Genomic DNA, 18,549 nt, shown 5'->3' on the forward strand with positions numbered 1-18,549 from the left:
AAACGGCTGGTCCCACGATCCAAATCTCGCAGCTGTAGAGTCTCCAAGTAAGCTGCAACAACAAACTGACAAGCTCCCTCTAGGGGACACAATTTCTATTTGTATCCATTTTTGAAATGTATCCAACAAAGGAGATTACTTTCGATTTCAAATCCTTTCGATTTTCAGATACTTTGTTTCTTTAAAATGCAGAAATGCAGAAAGTAGCATTAAAGTTAATTTGTTTCTCTCTCTCTCTCTTTTTTTAACTATCTGTCAAAGTACTCCACTTTCAATCAATGGACATCTCAAACAATTTCTGTCCCGACACCCCGTCCCCAGGTTTGGGACGATGGAAACTTAAATTCCTTTACTCTCCTCCTGCAGGATTAAACAGTCAAATCCCCCCCCCCTTTTATCCTGCTTCCAAGGGGGTTTGATTGGTTGTGGATGCAGGAAATTTCCAACTTTAAAGCAGTTTTCCAGGCTATTAGGTTGCAAGGTCTTTGCTTCAGTCTATATACAAAAAGCGGAAGGCGGACTTCCTGTTTAAACCTTCCCGCTTCGTGCCTAATTCATAAATTTTGCGAATTTCTTAGTCCAATTCTCCGTTTTTACTCACGGGTACTTGATTTAGAGTCCAAATGTCATCAGGAAAAAGTCAGCGCTCTCCGGCGATGGCTGTGCGGCTTCCCTCCATGGAAATAGCGATCGGTTCGCAGCACCGCGCTGCTCACCCCACTTCACTCCGGAGCCCCGAAAAGGGGTTTCCTCGTGAGTAGGGGAGGCGCTCTTGGTGCTCTGCCAAACCCCACGTTCCCAGGCTTCTCCGCCTGGGATTTCTAGCGGGCCCCCGCCTTCGCCGCGGCGGGAAGACCCAATTTCCACAGAGCCCGTTCCTCCGATCGGAGGAACTCCGCCATTCGTCGTTGGTGCTGACCAGGAAGTAAATCACAGTGTCCAGAGTGTCCCAGTAATAACCTTAGCAACAGATACCAGACACTGCGAAAAGTACCATTTTTAAATGCTGCCGAAGGGACCTCCAAAATAAACCCATGCCACACAGAAAGTGGTGATGGAAGGAGAAATTGAAGTAGGAAGTGCCATGGTCAGATGGAAATCTACAAAAATTGTGATTTAAACACAGAGTGGCAGAAGAGATTGATAGGTGGCAGCAGATACCATTACCCAAGTGGATGTGGTCTAAAGAAAATGGCCTTGCAAGTTATTTGGAGAGACTGGAGTGTATAATTACCGTATTTTTTGCTCTATAAGACTCACTTTTTCCCTCCTAAAAAGTAAGGGGAAATGTGTGTGTGTCTTATGAAGTGAATGCAGGCTGCGCAACTATCTCAGAAGCCAGAACAGCAAGAGGGATTGCTGCTTTCACTGCGCAGCGATCCCTCTTGCTGTTCTGGCTTCTGAGATTCAGAATATTTTTTTTTCTTGTTTTCCTCCTCCAAAAACTAGGTGCGTCTTGTGGTCTGGTGTGTCTTATAGAGCGAAAAATACGGTAAGCCCGCAGGCCAAAGATTCCCCACTGCTGCTATGTACACTTACCTAAAAGTAACTCCCCATTTAACTCAATTGGACTTACTTCTCAGAAGACAGGCACAGAGTTTAATAAGCAATTATTTCCTACATCAATACATAGCAAAACACTTAACTGTCACCTTTAGAGAATTCTCTAATCTGGATTCTCTGTTTACCCATGCTCTGTATATTTGCCCAATATAAATGCCATGTAGAAGTTCATCAGTGAAGAAGGGGGTAGCTTTTGCAGTGCAATGCAAGAGCATAATACTAGGAATGATATGTTCACATAATGAAAAGATATACAGAAGGAGATCAAATTAAGAGAATGTAACAAACAAAATGTGAATTACTGATGATATTTTAATGATCTTTTAACAAGTCGGAAAAAGCCATTATTAACAACATGTTGTGGTGCACATAACACATCACTGCACAAATGATGTTATAGGTTTCAACAACAAAAAAATCCTCCCTCCAATTCAATGCCTATTCAAAAGCAGCAAATCTTGAGGGCTATTTCAGTGATTTATTTTTTTTGCAAGTTTGCAGGGAGGGGTTTACTGGGGAGTAGCAGTACTCCTCCTGGTTGCCATCAAGAGGAATTTCACCACCAAAACAGACAGCTACATCAAAACAAAACAAAATTCAACAGAAAAAGAAATGCTGCTGCTAAGTGAAACTAGTGAAAAATGTCTCCCTCTTTCCAGTTCTGCACTGAAAATTCTCAGGTCTTATCTTCCTGCTGCAGAACCTTGACTGCTCACCGCAAGCCATTCCTATGAGTTGGAGGACCCTCCAGAATAGCATGGGATGTAGCTTCTGGGGGTGCAGATGGGGTGGAAAAAAATCTGCACAAGCAGAAGTGCCTTCAACTCAAACAAGGGCTTAAAGCACTGTCCTGATTTTGTAAACTATGACAGCAATTTCCCAAAGATGACATAGCAACTATGATATATGGAACCCTATGCACATCCATAGGTCCTATTGAAATTTTGAGAGATCGTAAAAACTATAACCACTTTCAAAAATACACATTCAGAAGGTGACAAACCAGACTGGATCTCCTAAATGCACTTCTTTGTGTAAATGTGGGCACCTGTAACTATCTTCAGTCAGGCATACGGTACTTTCATGAACTGCACACACTTTTTAACTTTAAGCTAGACCTTCTGTTTGAATTCCTCTTCAAATCAATCAGAAAAAGCAAACACTTAGGCAATAGCCCAGTTTCAGTAATTTGTAGCTAAGGATAAAACTACGTGAAACCATTTATTTACACTAGGGAAGTTATGGGGGAGCTGGATTTCAAAAAAACAGGTGAACGGAAGGTTGCTATAGATTCCCCTGCAATTTACCTCCCCACAGTCTGTGCACCTCCCCCCCGCCCCACCGTACCAATTCCCCACAGTTCATAAAAAGTTTGGAAGCAAATAATACATTTATTCTTGTTGCTGTCTTTGGATAATATAAAAAGTTCAATTCTAACAACTCATACAAAGAATATGAAAATTAGCATGTTAAAGCCTTGGTAATATCACAAGGCAGAATTGGTTTTTCTAATTTAGTGTTATTGTGCCACAAACTTTCATGGACTAGAACTCACTCATCAGATGAATGAAACATTGCTGTCATTTTGGAAATATAGATGTAATGTGTGCATGAACACAAGAAGAGAGAAGAAAATGTTAACTTTAGGCCCAAAGGCAATGAGATGCAAGCATGACAGATCTCTGCAAAGCTCAAAAGTATGTAAGGTTAAGTAGTCACTATTAACAGCAGCAATCAGCATTGCTATGAATACTGTGTTATGTTAAATTATCTGTATATAGCAAGAGAGAAGTCCCTGGCCTCTAGCATGCAAGGACCAAGAATGGGTGGTAGAATTAGTACATAAATTGGACGTGAGTCATATTTGACAAGATTCTATAGACCTTGACCTGGCATAACTCTAAGGAGACTTTCTGTTAAAACGTTGATCTTTACTTGGTCACTGCACTTAGGCTGTAACATCATTGCTGTACTCAATAGAGTCTACTCTACTGCAATAGAGCTTTAAGCCAATTCTTGATATATTTCTGCAGCACAGAATAGCAATTACTAACCACTGCCCCCAGGAGGCCCTAGTTCCATGCAGCCAAAGTTTAAGTGGCCCCTGAAGACTTGTTTATTTGGCCACGTTTGTTGTTATTGTGTTTTGTTGGTCCTCTGCATTTGATTTTATCTGATGTTGTTTTCATGTATTGTTGATCAGCTGCTTTCTTTTGAGCGTTTTTCACAGTAAGCTGCCTTGTGAGGGCTCACCCAAAGATAGCATGGCAGAAATTTATTTAAAACAGTTTGGCTAAGAAAAATGGATTGTCAGGAAGTGATTTCAAGCAACCTAAACAATAGAAAGGATAGGCCCAACCTTCAGAGTTGGAGGGTTATTGCATTAGGGAGCTGTTTGCGAGATCAGACACCGTACTTGGCAGGAGCTTTTGTTTATGCTAACATTCGGGAGGCATATGTAGATATTAATAACTGTTCCTTTATTGTTGCCATGCAATGTGAGGCAGACTTCTGCCTAGATTCCAATACAACCTCCAGTTTAGCAGCCTCATACGGACTTGATGATGATGATTAAAACCACTGTGCCAAATGCCAAGTAGCACAATAAATAAGCAAAAACTTTGGTATTTGATTAAATCCATTTTTTTTAGGGTATGTGCAGACATTTAGACTTTTTTTTCAAAATAAACACATCAACATTTAATGCCTAGCTCATACATACTTTGTTGTAGTCCTGTCATGTGCATCTAGGTTCTCCTATAGCTATGGCTTATCAATAGATTGATAAATACTTGAAGGACCATCTCTCTCCATATGGACCTATTCAGACCCTGAGATCATCCTCTGAGGCATGTTTGTGTGTGCCTCTTCCACAAGAGGCTCAGAGTGTGGAAACACGAGAATGGGCCTTTTCTGCAGCGACTCCCTGTTTGTGGAATGCTCTGTCCAGGGAGGTTTGGCTGGCACCTTCATTATACACCTTTAGGTGTCAGGCCAAAATGTGCCTCTTTAACCAGGCCTTGGGCTGATTGACATCTAATGCCCTTTTAAATGTGTTGTGGGAGGGGGGATTATTGGGTTGTCTTTATTTTATTTTTATTGCTTATTTCGTGTTTTTTATACTGTAATTTTATGTTTTGAACCACCCTGAGATCTATGGGTGTATGGGCAGTATACAAATTTAATGAACAACAAACAAACAAACAAACAAACAAACAAAAAGCACTCCAGGGTTTCAGACTGGGATATTTTCCAGTCCTACCTGGAGATGGTAGAAGTTGAACCTGGGCCCTCCTGCATACAAAAGATGTGCTATGGCTCTTTCCTGCTCGTTTTTTGTGTGAATATCACTGTGCATTATGTGCCCTCTCCTTCAGCCTATTCTCTTACCCGCTCCTTTTTCTAACACCAATGGCACTTTTTAAAAAAAATGTTGGGGTAAGTGACACAAGATAAGCATGAGTGACACACACACACACACACACAGAGAGAGAAAGAGAGAGAGAGAAACCATCCCTAGACATGGCATTTTACATAGCAAAAGACATAGGGTTGTAGCCAACAGCATTATTCAGCTGATAGTAGGCTTCTGTCAGTGTAACGAAGAGGAAAACAATTTTCAGCTATTCTTCCTCTCCCTGAAGCCGCCCCCCCCCCGCAAAAAAAAGAAAAAAAATATCAGCTCTGGATGGTCCTGGGAAGTAAAGGGGAAGGGAGAATCACTAACAGTTTGCAGGGTCAGGGGCTGCAAGGCAGAGTGGGAATACCCAAAAATTGCTTTCATCTCCATTCTGGTGATGGAAGCCTTACCATCAGCTATACTACCCATTTAATACAACCCATTGCTCTCTCCTAGCACCGCACCAAACTGAATACTTGTAAACAGCTTTTCACAACAATGCTATTTTAATCAGTTGGCCGGGTGTGCGTGGGTGGTGGTGGTGGTGGTATTACAGCATTTAAACATCTGGACAAACCTAAAGCACTCATTTAGATAAATGCTAAAAATCTAATTTGTGCATAAAAAAGGTAAAGGTAAAGGACCCCTGACAGTCGCGAACGGCTCTGCGGTTGCGGCGCTCATTTGACTTTACTGGCTGAGGGAGCCAGCCTTTGTCCGCAGACAGTTTTTCCGGGTCATGTGGCCAGCATGACTAAGCCGCTCCTGGCAAAACCAGAGCAGGGCACGGAAATGCCATTTACCTTCCCGCCGAAGCAGTACCTATTTATCTACTTGCATTGGTGGGCTTTTGAACTGCTAGGTTAGCAGGAGCTGGGACAGAGCAATGGGAGCTTACCCTGTTGCGGGGATTCGAACTGCCGACCTTCTGATCGGCAAGCCCTAGGCTCAGTGGTTTAGACCACAGTGCCACCCGCATCCCAATTTGTGCATAGAATTATTATTATTAATTTATACAGCACCATGAATATGCATGGCACCTTACAGAGTAACACCACGAAGACAGATCTTTTACAATATAGAATTCAAGATACGGGAGGCAACAGGGGGAAGGAATGAAAATTAAGACAATGGTAAACAAAGAACTTAAGTTCTTCCATTTGCTATATGGAGCAGAATACTGTGATGACATCCATTATAGAAACCTGGATAATGCATGTATATATAGGTATATTTATCCTCAAGCATATGTGGCTTTATTGCTCATTTCATTGACACGGGTAAGACAGAAGTAAACAACTTGGTGAAAGCAATCAGCAAATAACCTTAATGCATAATTTTAAGCATTTCCTTTCCACTGCTGTGTCTATTTATATTTAGTAAGCCCCCTGCAATACACTATAATGATCTTTGAACAGATGGTAGGGGTTTTTTTTATTAAAAAAATGTGGGGAGGTGTGAAAATTTTTATTTGGAGTAGTATCATAATGTAATGAGAATTCTCTGTCAGCACAGAAGCAACCTAAAGGTTTCATACAGAATGCTTTTGATACAAGTGCTTATCATCATGTGGCTTCACTCTGACATGCAAATACAGCACAAAATACAGACATGTGCACACTCACTAGCACTGGAAGGTCACTATCTCAAATGTAGTTTATGTTCACTTGTGGGTTGTTTTTTGCTTAAACCGTTTAGATTTTGTTCTAAATAAAATAAAATTCAAGGAGGTGGGGAAGGAGCTACATTCCCATGTTAAAGCAACAGAGTGCTTTGCTTACTTTTGCAATGCCAGGGGAATTTGCCACACAGATGTCCATCTGTGAACAACATCTACTTATCTACAGCGGCAAATTTCAGTTTGGGTTATTATGAGCCTTTTCCTTTACCTTGATTTGGATGTGGAACTATGCTGTTATGCAGGTGTGGTCTCCCATGTGTGTGTGTGTGTGTGTGTGTGTGTGTGTGTGTGTGTGTTGTAAGTTTGTGTGTGTTTTAAATGGATTGGCTGCCTTGCAGTTTGATTCCCTCCCCACTGTAACTCTTGTCATGCACCCACTTGGCAAATGCACATTTTAGGTAAAGAGTGCAAGTAAGTAGGGAAATGATACTTCTGATTCTTCAATATAACATGCTTTAAAAAAATGGTCCTGGGAGATATTTCCAATGTTTTATAACGCACTGCCATCCAGATATACACGTGGAACTTTGAGGGGTGGGGGGCTTCATTCTCCAGTAAGTACAACACTGCCCTGTTTTCAAAATTCTGAAGCTACTTCATCAGAGAATAATACTGGGAAGTTAAGTCACCCACAATTTCTGGAAAATCATTTTCCTAATCTCATTTCAGGTTTGCTGCATCTTATTATACAAGCAGACCTTTTGTATTTGCCCTTCCCAGACGATCCTGCAGGCCAGAAATTAGACCAGATGGAGGAAATTGAAGGATGATCTAGGTACAACAATAAATAAGTACTCCTTTCCTTTTTCATACCCTTGAGATCCCCTTCAAAAGAAGCAATAAAATATTGCTAAAAACCAGGATGGTAAATGCTTTCCTGCTCTTTCACGTGTCTGGGCAAGCTCTATGCCCTAGCCTAGACAGTTTCAACCTTGTTGATATACAGGCAAGTATGAGAATACAGAGTAACTTGGCTGCATGGCTTAATCAACAGGGTCAGCAAGTGCAGCCCCACTGCCTGCTGCACACAACTGTGAATCATGTGAGGCAGAATGACCAAAGAGGGCTTTTTAGCTTCACAGATGGATATGTTCCAGTATACTAGCCTGTGTTGACAAAGGGGTGGTATTGCTTTCATGCTCATGTGTAAAATCAGCAGCTATTATACAACCATGGTCAAATATTTTCAAATATTCTCTAAAGCCGCTGGGGAGGCAGCAGTTTATCTTCCTGTCTCCTACATCACCTTCTTTTTTAAAAAAATCTTTTGTCATGTCATTTGTTAGCAAGGGCAGGGGTGAGAGCTGCTTGCCTCATAACCCCAAAGCAGTCAGTAGCAAGGCAAGCCAAACAGCAGGAAGCATTGTGTCCAACACTCTCCAACATTCATATACAGTGGTACCTCGGGTTAAGTACTTAATTCGTTCTGGAGGTCCATTCCTAACCTGAAACTGTTCTTAACCTGAAGCACCACTTTAGCTAATGGTGCCTCCTGCTGCTGCCATGCCACCGGAGCACAATTTCTATTCTCATCCTGAAGGAAAGTTCTTAACCCGAGGTACTATTTCTGGGTTAGTAGAGTCTGTAACCTGAAGCGTCTGTAACCCGAGGTACTACTGTACAGATTTTATTTCTCTCCTGTGGGTTCCATGTGATTTGGCCAAATGGAAGGTAAAAGAAACAACACTGTATTCCCATACAGGCTATAATTGCTCCATTACAATTAGTGTAAGCAGGAGAAGGTAACTAGAGCTACAAGGTTTAATTGATTAATCATATATTTCTTGCTTCAGAAATATTATCTTTACCCATATACAAATTGAACTGATTAATCAACTAAAAATTGTTTTAAATGGGTTGAAGCTCTAGAAGCAACTAAATTTCTTGTCGCAGAAATGGTTCTAAGAAAAACCCCCAAGAGGTCAAATTCTCAAAGTGCCAGTGTGTTTTACAGTGCACAATATATATCTGAATTAAGAAATCCTTTCATTGGGGTAACTTACACTTCTTATTAGCTATCCAGAAAAATAAACTTCTGCAGCTTTCTCCTCTGCTGAATTCTACTATGGTTCCAACTCAGGAATGTTCCAAATAAACAGGAATAGTCAGCAAAATTTGGCTAATTAAATAATACAGTATATGGCTTTTAAAATTGTGAGGTGCGTGTGTATTGTTTCTGTTTGTTATTATGTTATGTATTTTTCTGGTTTTATATTGTAAACTGCCTGTGTCCCGCAGATGAGAGGCAGTATAGAAATTTAACAAATAAATTAAAAATAAAATACAGTAAGACCAGTGATGTGGGGTGGCAAATCCAAAATGGAAAATACTAGAATATAATGCAACTCAAATCTAAAATCAAAGTTGGAAAACGTGGCAAAACTGCTTCCTTCCCTGTTTCACTTACAAAAGCTAAGCAACCCCATTTGATGCAACCCTTTGAATATAACATTTAAAAACACACTTAATAGCAAAACTCTAATATGCTTATGCAGAAGAAAGGCAATTTAGTTTCAACTCGACTTATTCCCATGCAAGTTTACATAGGATTGCAGCCTAAATAAATTTTACTGCTCTGCCTCCCATCCCCCAACAAATCACATATAGGAGTTCCAATATCTTTAGTCATTGGGGGAAAATGTGAGCTATTCAGATATTTTTCAGCATGCAAAATTAACATGACAGTCTTTTTGTAGTATGCCAGACTTTGACTCCGTAGCCAAACTAATGCCAGTTCAACATTTTTCAGAAGACTCGCAGTCTTCTATAGGACTGGTCATACATTATAACACTGCAATGAGCAACTTTTCAAAACACTGACAGAAAGGGTCAGGTGTCCCTATTGCCACTTTTCAGAGAAGTCTCCGTTTAAATCATGGATCAACTTATCACCTCCAAATTAAACTTCTGATACTGTGGATCCAATTTCAAAGGCTAGGAATGTACAGACTTCCTGAAAGCCACAAATAAAATCAGAATTAAAAGTAACAGGTGGTGGTACTACCTGAATACACAATATATATTTCATACACAATACATATTTCAAAATAGTAAATGGCAAATTCTTTGCAATGCAAATGTGACAAAAGTACTTGATGTTTCATTCACGAAACGATGAATTTCTCTACAATAAATATATTTTAAATAATTTTGCTTTAAGCACACAGTTCTTTCATCAGGAATAATACAATGCATAGTTAACATCCATATGAGTTTCAAAAACAGTAGACAATGTAACTACCGGAAACATCTTTACAAACTGACTCTTCTGAGAAGTGTAACTTCCAATTGATCTGATCACTATGCATAAAATGAAACATGATCATTGTTGTGGGCAAAGAGAAATGTTCTCATTGGAGGTTTCACAATAAAGTAACACTGTTCCTTCAGAGTCTTGTTAAAATCCAAGCCTGTGCCAAAAGCCTTCTGCTTTTGGTAGCCAGTGTTAAGCCTCTAACTGAGAATGAGATTAAGAGCTGGCTTTTTAAAATCTTGATATTAAAAAGATGGAAAATTGATTGTATGTTTCTAACCCTGTAACCCATTCAAAGCCTTAGGGATAGTGTCGCTAAAGAGTTCAAATAACTGAGTGAGACTGGATCTTTTTTTATATAACCCCACACTTTCAAATAAAACACTCCATCCACTATAGCACTCTGGTACCACAAAATATTTAGATAGGCTGTGATCCAGAGAACACCTTTAAGGATGTGCTTCTCTCCTACTCAAGAACTGCATTAGAAACTGCTTTTAATATTTCCTACTTTAAAGGCAACTTATCAAGTGGCATCTAGGCCTATTGTGCTTGCTGGGCTGAAAGGTTTTATCCAAAGAGTAGGACAGAAACTGCTTTAAAATATATCATGCAAACAAGTATTTCTGGGCAAACAGAGGTCATTTCTATGGTATCCTTTGAAATGCAGCTACAATCAGTGGGTTTGATCCAGCAATGCTGCTCTGTGAGCAGAAGGGCTTTTCCTGACTTAGCACAAAAAAGCAAAGTGCTTCTTGTAGTGCTAAGCATTCTACGATCTGTTCCACAATGTCTCAAAAAGGTGCTAGCACAATGACTCGTGCAATCTCTTACACAGAGCCACAAAAAAATAATAATCTCAAGATGCATGCAACACAAGTCATTGTGTATTCTCTTACACAACATCTTTTATATCTCAGAGGATGACCTCAAAATCATCCTAAATATCTTTGCAGCAGCTTATGGAAAACTTGGCCTATCGCTCAATATCCAAAAAACCAAAATGTTGCACCAACAAGCACAAAACGACCCCTCTACAGCACCACAAATCCAACTTAATGGTGTAATGTTGGAAAGCACTGATCACTTTTCCTACCTGGGCAGTTATGTTTCAACAAGAGCAGACAGCATCGCCTGAGCTGTGTGAGTCTCCCTACTGAATCACAGAGTGTTGAGGGCCAGGACATTTGCAGAGAAACCAAAATGCTTGTTTACAAAGCTATTGTACTACCAACTTTACACTTGTGAAACATGGACCACTTATAAACACCATCTACAACTCTTTGAAATATTCAATCAATGGTGTTTCAAAAATTTTTTACACATCACTTGGGAAGACAGGTGAACTAATGTCAGCATACTGGAAGAAGTAAAGGTCACTAGTGTCAAAGCAATGATTCTTCGACATCAACTTTGTTGGACTGGTCATGTTGTTCGGATGCCTGATTATCGTCTTCCAAAGCAACTACTCTATTCCCAACTCAAGAATGGAAAGCGAAATACCAGTGGACAACAAAAGAGATTTAAAGATGCTCTCAAGGCAAATCCTTAAAAATGTAACATAAACACTAATGACTAGGAAACACTGGCCTGCAAGTGCTCCAACTGGAAAACAGCCTTTACCAAAGTGTCATGGACTTTGAAGAAGCACAAACTGAGGGTGAAAAGGAGAAACAAGTTAAGAAGAAGGCATGTTTGGCAAACCCTGACTGTGATCAACTCCTATGTCCCCACTGTGGAAGGACATATGGATCCAGAATTGGCCTCCACAGTCACTTACGGACTCACTGTTAAGACCGTGTTCATGGAAGACAATCTTATAGCTACAAGTGATCACCAAAGAAGATGATGATTCTGGATTGTTTTATATGATGTTCTAATGTGTTGCAAACCACTTTGAGCTTTTTTAAAAATCTATATAGAGAGGTATAGAAATGAAAATAATTAATAATAAATGTATAAATTACAATACTGAATACTAGCAGGGTTCTCTCTATTAGATACCCTAACACACACACACACACACACACACACACACGTGTGTGTGTGTGTGTGTGTGTGTGCGCGCGCTTGTGTATCGCCAGCTGCTGATTCTGTTAATTGTAAGCTGATATACAGGCTTGCATATGAAAGCTTCAGGATACAATCCAACTCTCATTTTCCTGGGAGTAAGGCCCAATGGTTAAAGTGTGACTTAGGTTTGAGTAAACATGCATAGGACTGCAACTCTGATGAAGACTCAAGTAATTTGAAACATTTTTGATTCTGCATTTTATCATACATTTGTCATAAAGTACTCATCTTAAATAAGCTGACACCTGCAAAACCAACAGAATGAAAACTCATCATGAAAACATGTGGAATAATGCACTTCAATCAAGCATGAGTGAGTAACAAGTTTGTAGAAAAAAAAGCAGTCAGATCCAATGCTATCAAACCCTTGGGCTTACACAGTCAAAACAAGTATCTGAGTTCCTGCCTCAGGGATTAGTTAATTAAGATTAGCTAATTTATGCTGCCCCTTCCCACACCACAATACTAGAACTCTATAATATGTTATGTTTATTTTAATGAATGTCACCAACCAAAGACAGCAATCTCAATACATATTTTCATCAAAATGGACCACAAATAGAAACAAGTAATGAATCTCCGTATCAGAGCCCATCCAAATGTTCACTTCCTGCAACTTTTCATAGTCTTAGGCAGGTGCTGGAATGCACTAGTAGAAAAGCAGGAAGCTTCCTGGGGCAGATTTGCCCAAAATACACTCTTGAGCTGAAGACAAGATCCCAAACTGCATAGATAGAACAATTTGTGTCCCTAACTTTCAGCTTTGTGTTCTCAGAGACTGCACAGCCTGAAGTAAGTACTACTCTGGGCAGTAAGCATAAGAAGACAAGAAACCCTACACCAGATTCCACAAAGTTAAGACATTCTAGACATGCCCAAACACAAACTCAAAGCACAGGGCTGACAACCATCCCAATTGCACCTATGAAAGCAGCATATTTATCCAGCAGTCAACAACCCCCAAAACATTATCGCAACACAGGGTGCAAAGCAGGTTGCCTCATCTTAATATATGCAAGGCAAGTCAGGCATGGGTGTGTGTGTGTGTGTGTGTGTGTGTAAATAGCATGGGCGTGTGTAAAAACAGGCAGCTGGTGGATATTTTCATCACTCTCCAGGTATTCCTCGCCTGTCATTTCCCACAGTGCCATCAGTGTCCGGGTTGTCATGCCAACAAAAGAGTTGGGATGGAGCTTCTCCTCACCTCTCGCCAAAAACGCAGCTGCTCCCCAACCTCAAAGCACCCCAAGCACCGTCCAGCCTCTCTTTCCCACCCACCTCTAGCAAAGATAAGGCAGGGAGGGGAGAGGAGGAGGAGGAGAAAGCTCTCGGGACGGCCTCCCCCCCCTCGCTCGGGCACCAGCCCAGCAAGGGCTTCTCCAACCCGGCCTCTTTCCTTGCAACCAAGGTCCCCCCCTCCCCACCCCCCCTCCAGACCCTCAGCAGCTAGCAGGGCCTCGGGGCCCCCGCCTCCCCTTCCTCACCGATAACGACGCGCAAGTGCTTGAGGCGGGTGAGCGGGTCCTTGCGGGTGTCCAGCACCTTCTGCGTGGATTTCCGCACATCGCCGTGAGGCTTCTTGGAGAACATCCCGCCTGCGGGGCGGGCAGCCGCGCTGTTGTCCTCGCCGACGCCCTCCCCGTACAGTCGACGCCGCCGGGACCCCCCGGCGAAACCTGAGGTGCGCTGCGGCCTCCGGATCCGCGCCCCCGGTCAGCGCAGCCTACATAGCAGGCGGCGGCGCCGGCGGCGCCCCGAGGCTCCGAAGGGGCGGGTGCGGCCGGCGCACTCGAAGCTCTCGGGCGCGCGGGGTTGGTGAAGGGAGGGTTGGCGGCGGCTGTGGCGAGGTAGGCAGGGCTGGCTTAGGGCTTCTCGCTCCGCAGCACCGCATTACTCCTCCTCCTCCTCCTCTCTCCTCCCTTACTCTCCGAGCACTGCCCCCCCAACGTTTCACGACAGCCGTCAGGTGCGAATTCCAGGCTTCCCATGGCAACCGCCTTCGCTCTGACGTCATAGCCGGGGGACTCAAAGGGAAGGCGGTTCTTCCGGCGTCGCCTTCGTTTACGTGCTGGGGGAGCCTTGATCAGTGGGGTCTCGTGAGGGCAGAGGAGGAGAGTGGCGTGGTTAATTGGCGCTCGGACGTCGAGGCTGCGACCACCTGCAGCCGAGAGCCTTGTGGCACCCTGAAAGCTTGACGAACTTCCTATGGCGTGATCTGCAATACATTTGTTGGTCTTTTGGGTGCCGCCAAGCCCCTTTGCAGTTCTTACTACTACTCACGTGGGGGGGGGGAAGATTCATGGGAGTAAGCCACTTTGGGCTCATTAGAATTTACTCCCGAGTAAGCATGCTTAGTTAGATTTGTACTCTAAAGAAGCAAAGGGTGGTGCCTGTCCGGTGAGGAAATCAGTTTTGCTACTTTAGGTGTTCTGTACATTGCTTTTAGAAATAAAATTTGTCTCCTGACTCCCCGTAAAAGTTCACATACTGACCTGTCCCCAGTTGCCACACTCTGAATCTGTCATATGAAAGCCACTCCCATGCACATAATTTATTGTAGATTAGTTTTTTCCACATTGCTTTGAGTACTTGTAGTGTGTGGGGTGGGGTGGGACTTTAAACATTTATACCAACCATTAGTACTCCAGGTGGATTGCAAACAATCTAAAAACATGAAAAGAATATAATATGCTTTGTACTCTTCACGTGGCATTGTCTTTCAGGTATTTTAGGGCACAGTAGGTAGAGATGTGAATCGGCAGTGTGGTGTCTGCAATACCAGAAGGTGCCATGGGAGTAGGTCATGAAATGAGTTAAAAAGAACAGTATCAAACAGTTGTGCCTACACCTGGACATCTTAACCTATCCAGTGGCATCACACTTAACATTAACTCCTTCTCCCTTGACCTAACAGTGTAGACTTAGTAGGCAAAACAAAAAACCCCAAACAATCTACAGCCAGTGAAGTTTGGGTAGTGGTGGTAAAATCCTGCTTGGCCAGATGTGGCCAGTTAAACTTGCACTACAATCAGGACAGGTGAATGGGTACTGGAGCAAACTTAAGGGACAAATACAGGGATACTCCCTGCACAAATACAGGGAGAGAGCAGGGGTTCTCACCTGCTTTCATTGGATGCATGCAATGTGTGTGTGTGTCCATCCATTCACTTAGTTGCAAGGGGACATAGAATGAAATTAATTAGCAACTTTATATTTTTCAGGATTATGAATTATTGACTCACTATAAAAATAACACCTTCCCTTTCCTTGTGTTTAATTCTCAGTAGTTATGCATTACCAAAAGTTAGAATGTCACATGCATTACCTTGTTTTCATATAGACTTGGTGCACCAATAACAAAGGGTGTGTTTTGTATTCATATTAGCTTTAGTTTTTATCTTAGGTTATCCTGTGCTGCATTTGAGCTCCAACGAAAACAAATATTGTAATAAACTAGTTAGTCTCTAAAGCACCACTTCTTGTGGTTACAGATTAACATACCTGGAATTTAGATTAACAGGCACCAGATATGTACATTTGTTTTCTGGCCCGTACCTTTCCCTCTTTGTACGTGACCTCCTGCCTGTTCCTTTCACCTTCACTGCTTTATACTCAGTTATCCTTTATTCTCAGTTACTATCTGTAATGCTTTGCTTCATTTTGCCCCTAAATTACCTTTTCATATCAAATTCTGCCTGAATGTTCTCTAAACACTCACTCACTCTAAACACAAATTAAGGAATACAACTACCCAAGATACTACCTTGATACTATATTCTGCAGATCAGTGACTACCTAAATCTGAAGTGGGTCTCCCTAGGGATTTTTTCTGCCCTCCTTGTAACTGGTCCTAGTATTTTTGAATGGGATAGAGAACTAACTTCATATTGTCCTCATCAATACAAGAGATACTCATGTAGTGTGAATCTAAGTATATTTACTTGTAAGAAAGTCTTACTGTCTTCAGAGGTTTTTCTTTTATTCTTACTTAAATGTGCAGAGGATTACTGCTTTATTTTTCATTGTCTGCAAACCAACATTATTTCTACTCAAGTTTTAAAAATCTGTTTATCCCACAGCTATAGGTCAACATTGGGCTCCTTGGACAAATTTCTTTTTCTATTCTTTCGTTGTTTTTCTGTGGGATGGACTCATATTTTGTTTCTGTACTTAATATGCAGGGAAAGCGAGACATTCTGTATTTGATGCTTAATCCTTACATACTTTGAACTCTGTTGGAATTTTGTGATGGGCTTTGTGCAGGTTCCCATACTTAGTGGTAAAAACAGAAAAAAAATTGTGTGCCTTTTGTGCGCTGCATACTGTTGCACAAATATCAAATTCAGTTTCTCTTACAACCTCTTCGTCTTCCCTTTCCTGGTTAAATGTCTCCAGCATTGTTGTAAAATATTATACATTATCATCATTAAAACTTTCTGTTGTGTTTGTGGTTTTGTGCATATATCTACACAAATGCCAACTCTGGCAGTTGGGATCAATACATAAATGCTGAAAGTGTTGTGAGGGTTCTGGCCTGTACACTGCACTTTTTGTACATTAGCACAAAATTAAATTGTTTGATTTTTAAAAATCCTATATTTGTACCAGAATATGAACCTTTAATTTTCCTCTGTTCACTTGTACTCTTTTATGGGTGTCAGAAATTTTTTTCCACGTAATGGGATTATACCTTACAGGCATTAAAAAGTTAAAAGAACCATAGAATTATAGAGTTGGAAGGGACCCCAAGGCCCCTGCGATGCAGGAATCTCAACAAGCTCATAGATGACAGGTGGCCATCCAACCTCTGCTTAAAAACCTCCAATGAAGGAGAGTCCACAGCCTCCCAACAGTTTACTGTCAGATAGTTCTTCGTGATGTTTAGTTTGAATCTCCTTTCTATTGCTTCAGGTTCTAGCCTGCAGAAAACAAGCTTGCTCCATCCTCCATGTAGAAACCCTTGAGATATTTGAAATTAGCTTTCATATCTCCTCTCAGTCTCCTCTTTACCAGCCTAAACATACCCACTTCCCTCCACCATTCATCACAAGTCTTGGTTTCCAGACCCTTTCTCATCTGTGCACACATTCCAGATTGTTTGCAGCATGTACTTTTAGATTAGCTTGCAATCAAATGACATGTTGAAATAGAAACAAGTGAAAAATGTTCAAGAAAGCATATCACACAACAACTATTTCATCGTACATAAAGGCAGCTTTAAAGATTGAGACAAAAGACTATAATTAATATCTTACAGTTAAGTATGAAATTGTTTATTAACAAAAATATGTTTGTCACTAAATTTGGCTTTGTGGAGCATTTGAAGAGTCTCATTATTTGAAGAGTTTTCATTATTCTGATTAATTTGGAATCATTTACAACTTTGGCAATCTTGTCACTCACCCTTGATTCACTATCATATATAAATTAAATGGTACAGTTCAAGTGCAGACCCTACTGCCCGTTTTTGTGAAAAATATATTGTCTTGACCCTTGCTTCCTTTTGTTTAGCCAGTTTTCAATCCACAGGAGGACTCACCTTTTGCCTCTACTGTTTCAAGATGCCATTACACACTTAATGATTCTAACTTTCATTTTACTTGCCACTATTTTGGGGGTAGCTATAAAATAGGCTGGCCTGTCATGTGCTTGCTATTGCTCTCTGAGCTTCTATGAACACATTAGCAGGGTGGGGACATGGTGGGGTTCCTTACTGTTCTACGACATCTGAGCCCAGAAATTCCTGGATGAGAAGGCACTACACAGTTGCTGCAGAACAAAATCAGGAGGAAGATAAATCCTTAAATTGTTGACTAGTGAAGGTTGGCTGAATCATGAATTGCTTTTCAGACATCGGCTCCTTCCCAAACACTGCTTACACTCATTGCTATCACTCATTTGGCACAAAACTTTGTGGCAGGAGGTCCTCTTCCATTTGGACTCCATGGGAACTACAGTGGTACCTCGGGTTACATACACTTCAGGTTACAGACTCCGCTAACCCAGAAATAGTGCTTCAGGTTAAGAACTTTGCTTCAGGATGAGAATAGAAATCGTGCTCCAGTGGCGCGGCAACAGCAGGAGGCCCCATTAGCTAAAGTGGTGCTTCAGGTTAAGAACAGTTTCAGGTTAAGTATGGACCTCCGGAACGAATTAAGTACTTAACCCAAGGTACCACTGTATGCTGGTCTCTGAAGCTAAGAACTGTTTCCAAACAAGGCTCTCTAGTGCGACCAAAAGGGTTTCTTCAAACAACAGACAATAAAATGGCAAATGAGATTAGGGTCACATTCATACCATACATTTAAAGAACGTTTTAAGAACATTGCTTCCCCCAGAGCATCTTGGGAATTGATAAGGGTTCTGAGAATTCTAGCTGTGATGGGTAAAGTTTAGTTCACAAGATACTTTGGGGGAAGCTATGTCTGTTAAACAGTGCTTTTCTTCTAGAAAAATGGTGCCTATACTCACCATGAATTTGTTACAGGAAGTGCCACACTTTAAACCAGTGCTTTTCTCCTTTAAAAAAAGTGCTGGTACTGCATACCCTTGAGTACCCCCAGAAAAAAACACTGCTGT

At 41.4% G+C, this 18,549-nt stretch overlaps 1 protein-coding gene across 24 annotated transcripts in view; it reads right to left on the reverse strand.

Annotated features, from left to right (window-relative positions):
- Nucleotides 1-13,992, reverse strand: part of RALGAPA1 (Ral GTPase activating protein catalytic subunit alpha 1) — a 123,923-nt gene extending 109,931 nt beyond the window's left edge. For 16 of the 24 annotated variants that reach the window (XR_014546731.1, XM_083607990.1, XM_083607989.1 and 13 more), the window contains exon 1: nt 13,455-13,926. Coding sequence is in view for 22 of the 24 variants with exons in the window: in XM_083607990.1 (XP_083464116.1) it covers nt 13,455-13,560 (106 nt within the window). In the remaining 2 variants the exon portion in view is untranslated. Of the gene's footprint in view, nt 1-13,454 lie in introns of all 24 variants that reach the window. The other 8 variants (XM_083607981.1, XM_083607982.1, XM_083608000.1 and 5 more) reach the window with 4 other exon arrangements.
- Nucleotides 13,993-18,549: the final 4,557 nt, after the last annotated feature.

Source organism: Podarcis filfolensis (assembly GCF_964270895.1).
Source record: "Podarcis filfolensis genome assembly, chromosome: 1".
Classification (NCBI taxonomy): domain Eukaryota; kingdom Metazoa; phylum Chordata; class Lepidosauria; order Squamata; family Lacertidae; genus Podarcis; species Podarcis filfolensis.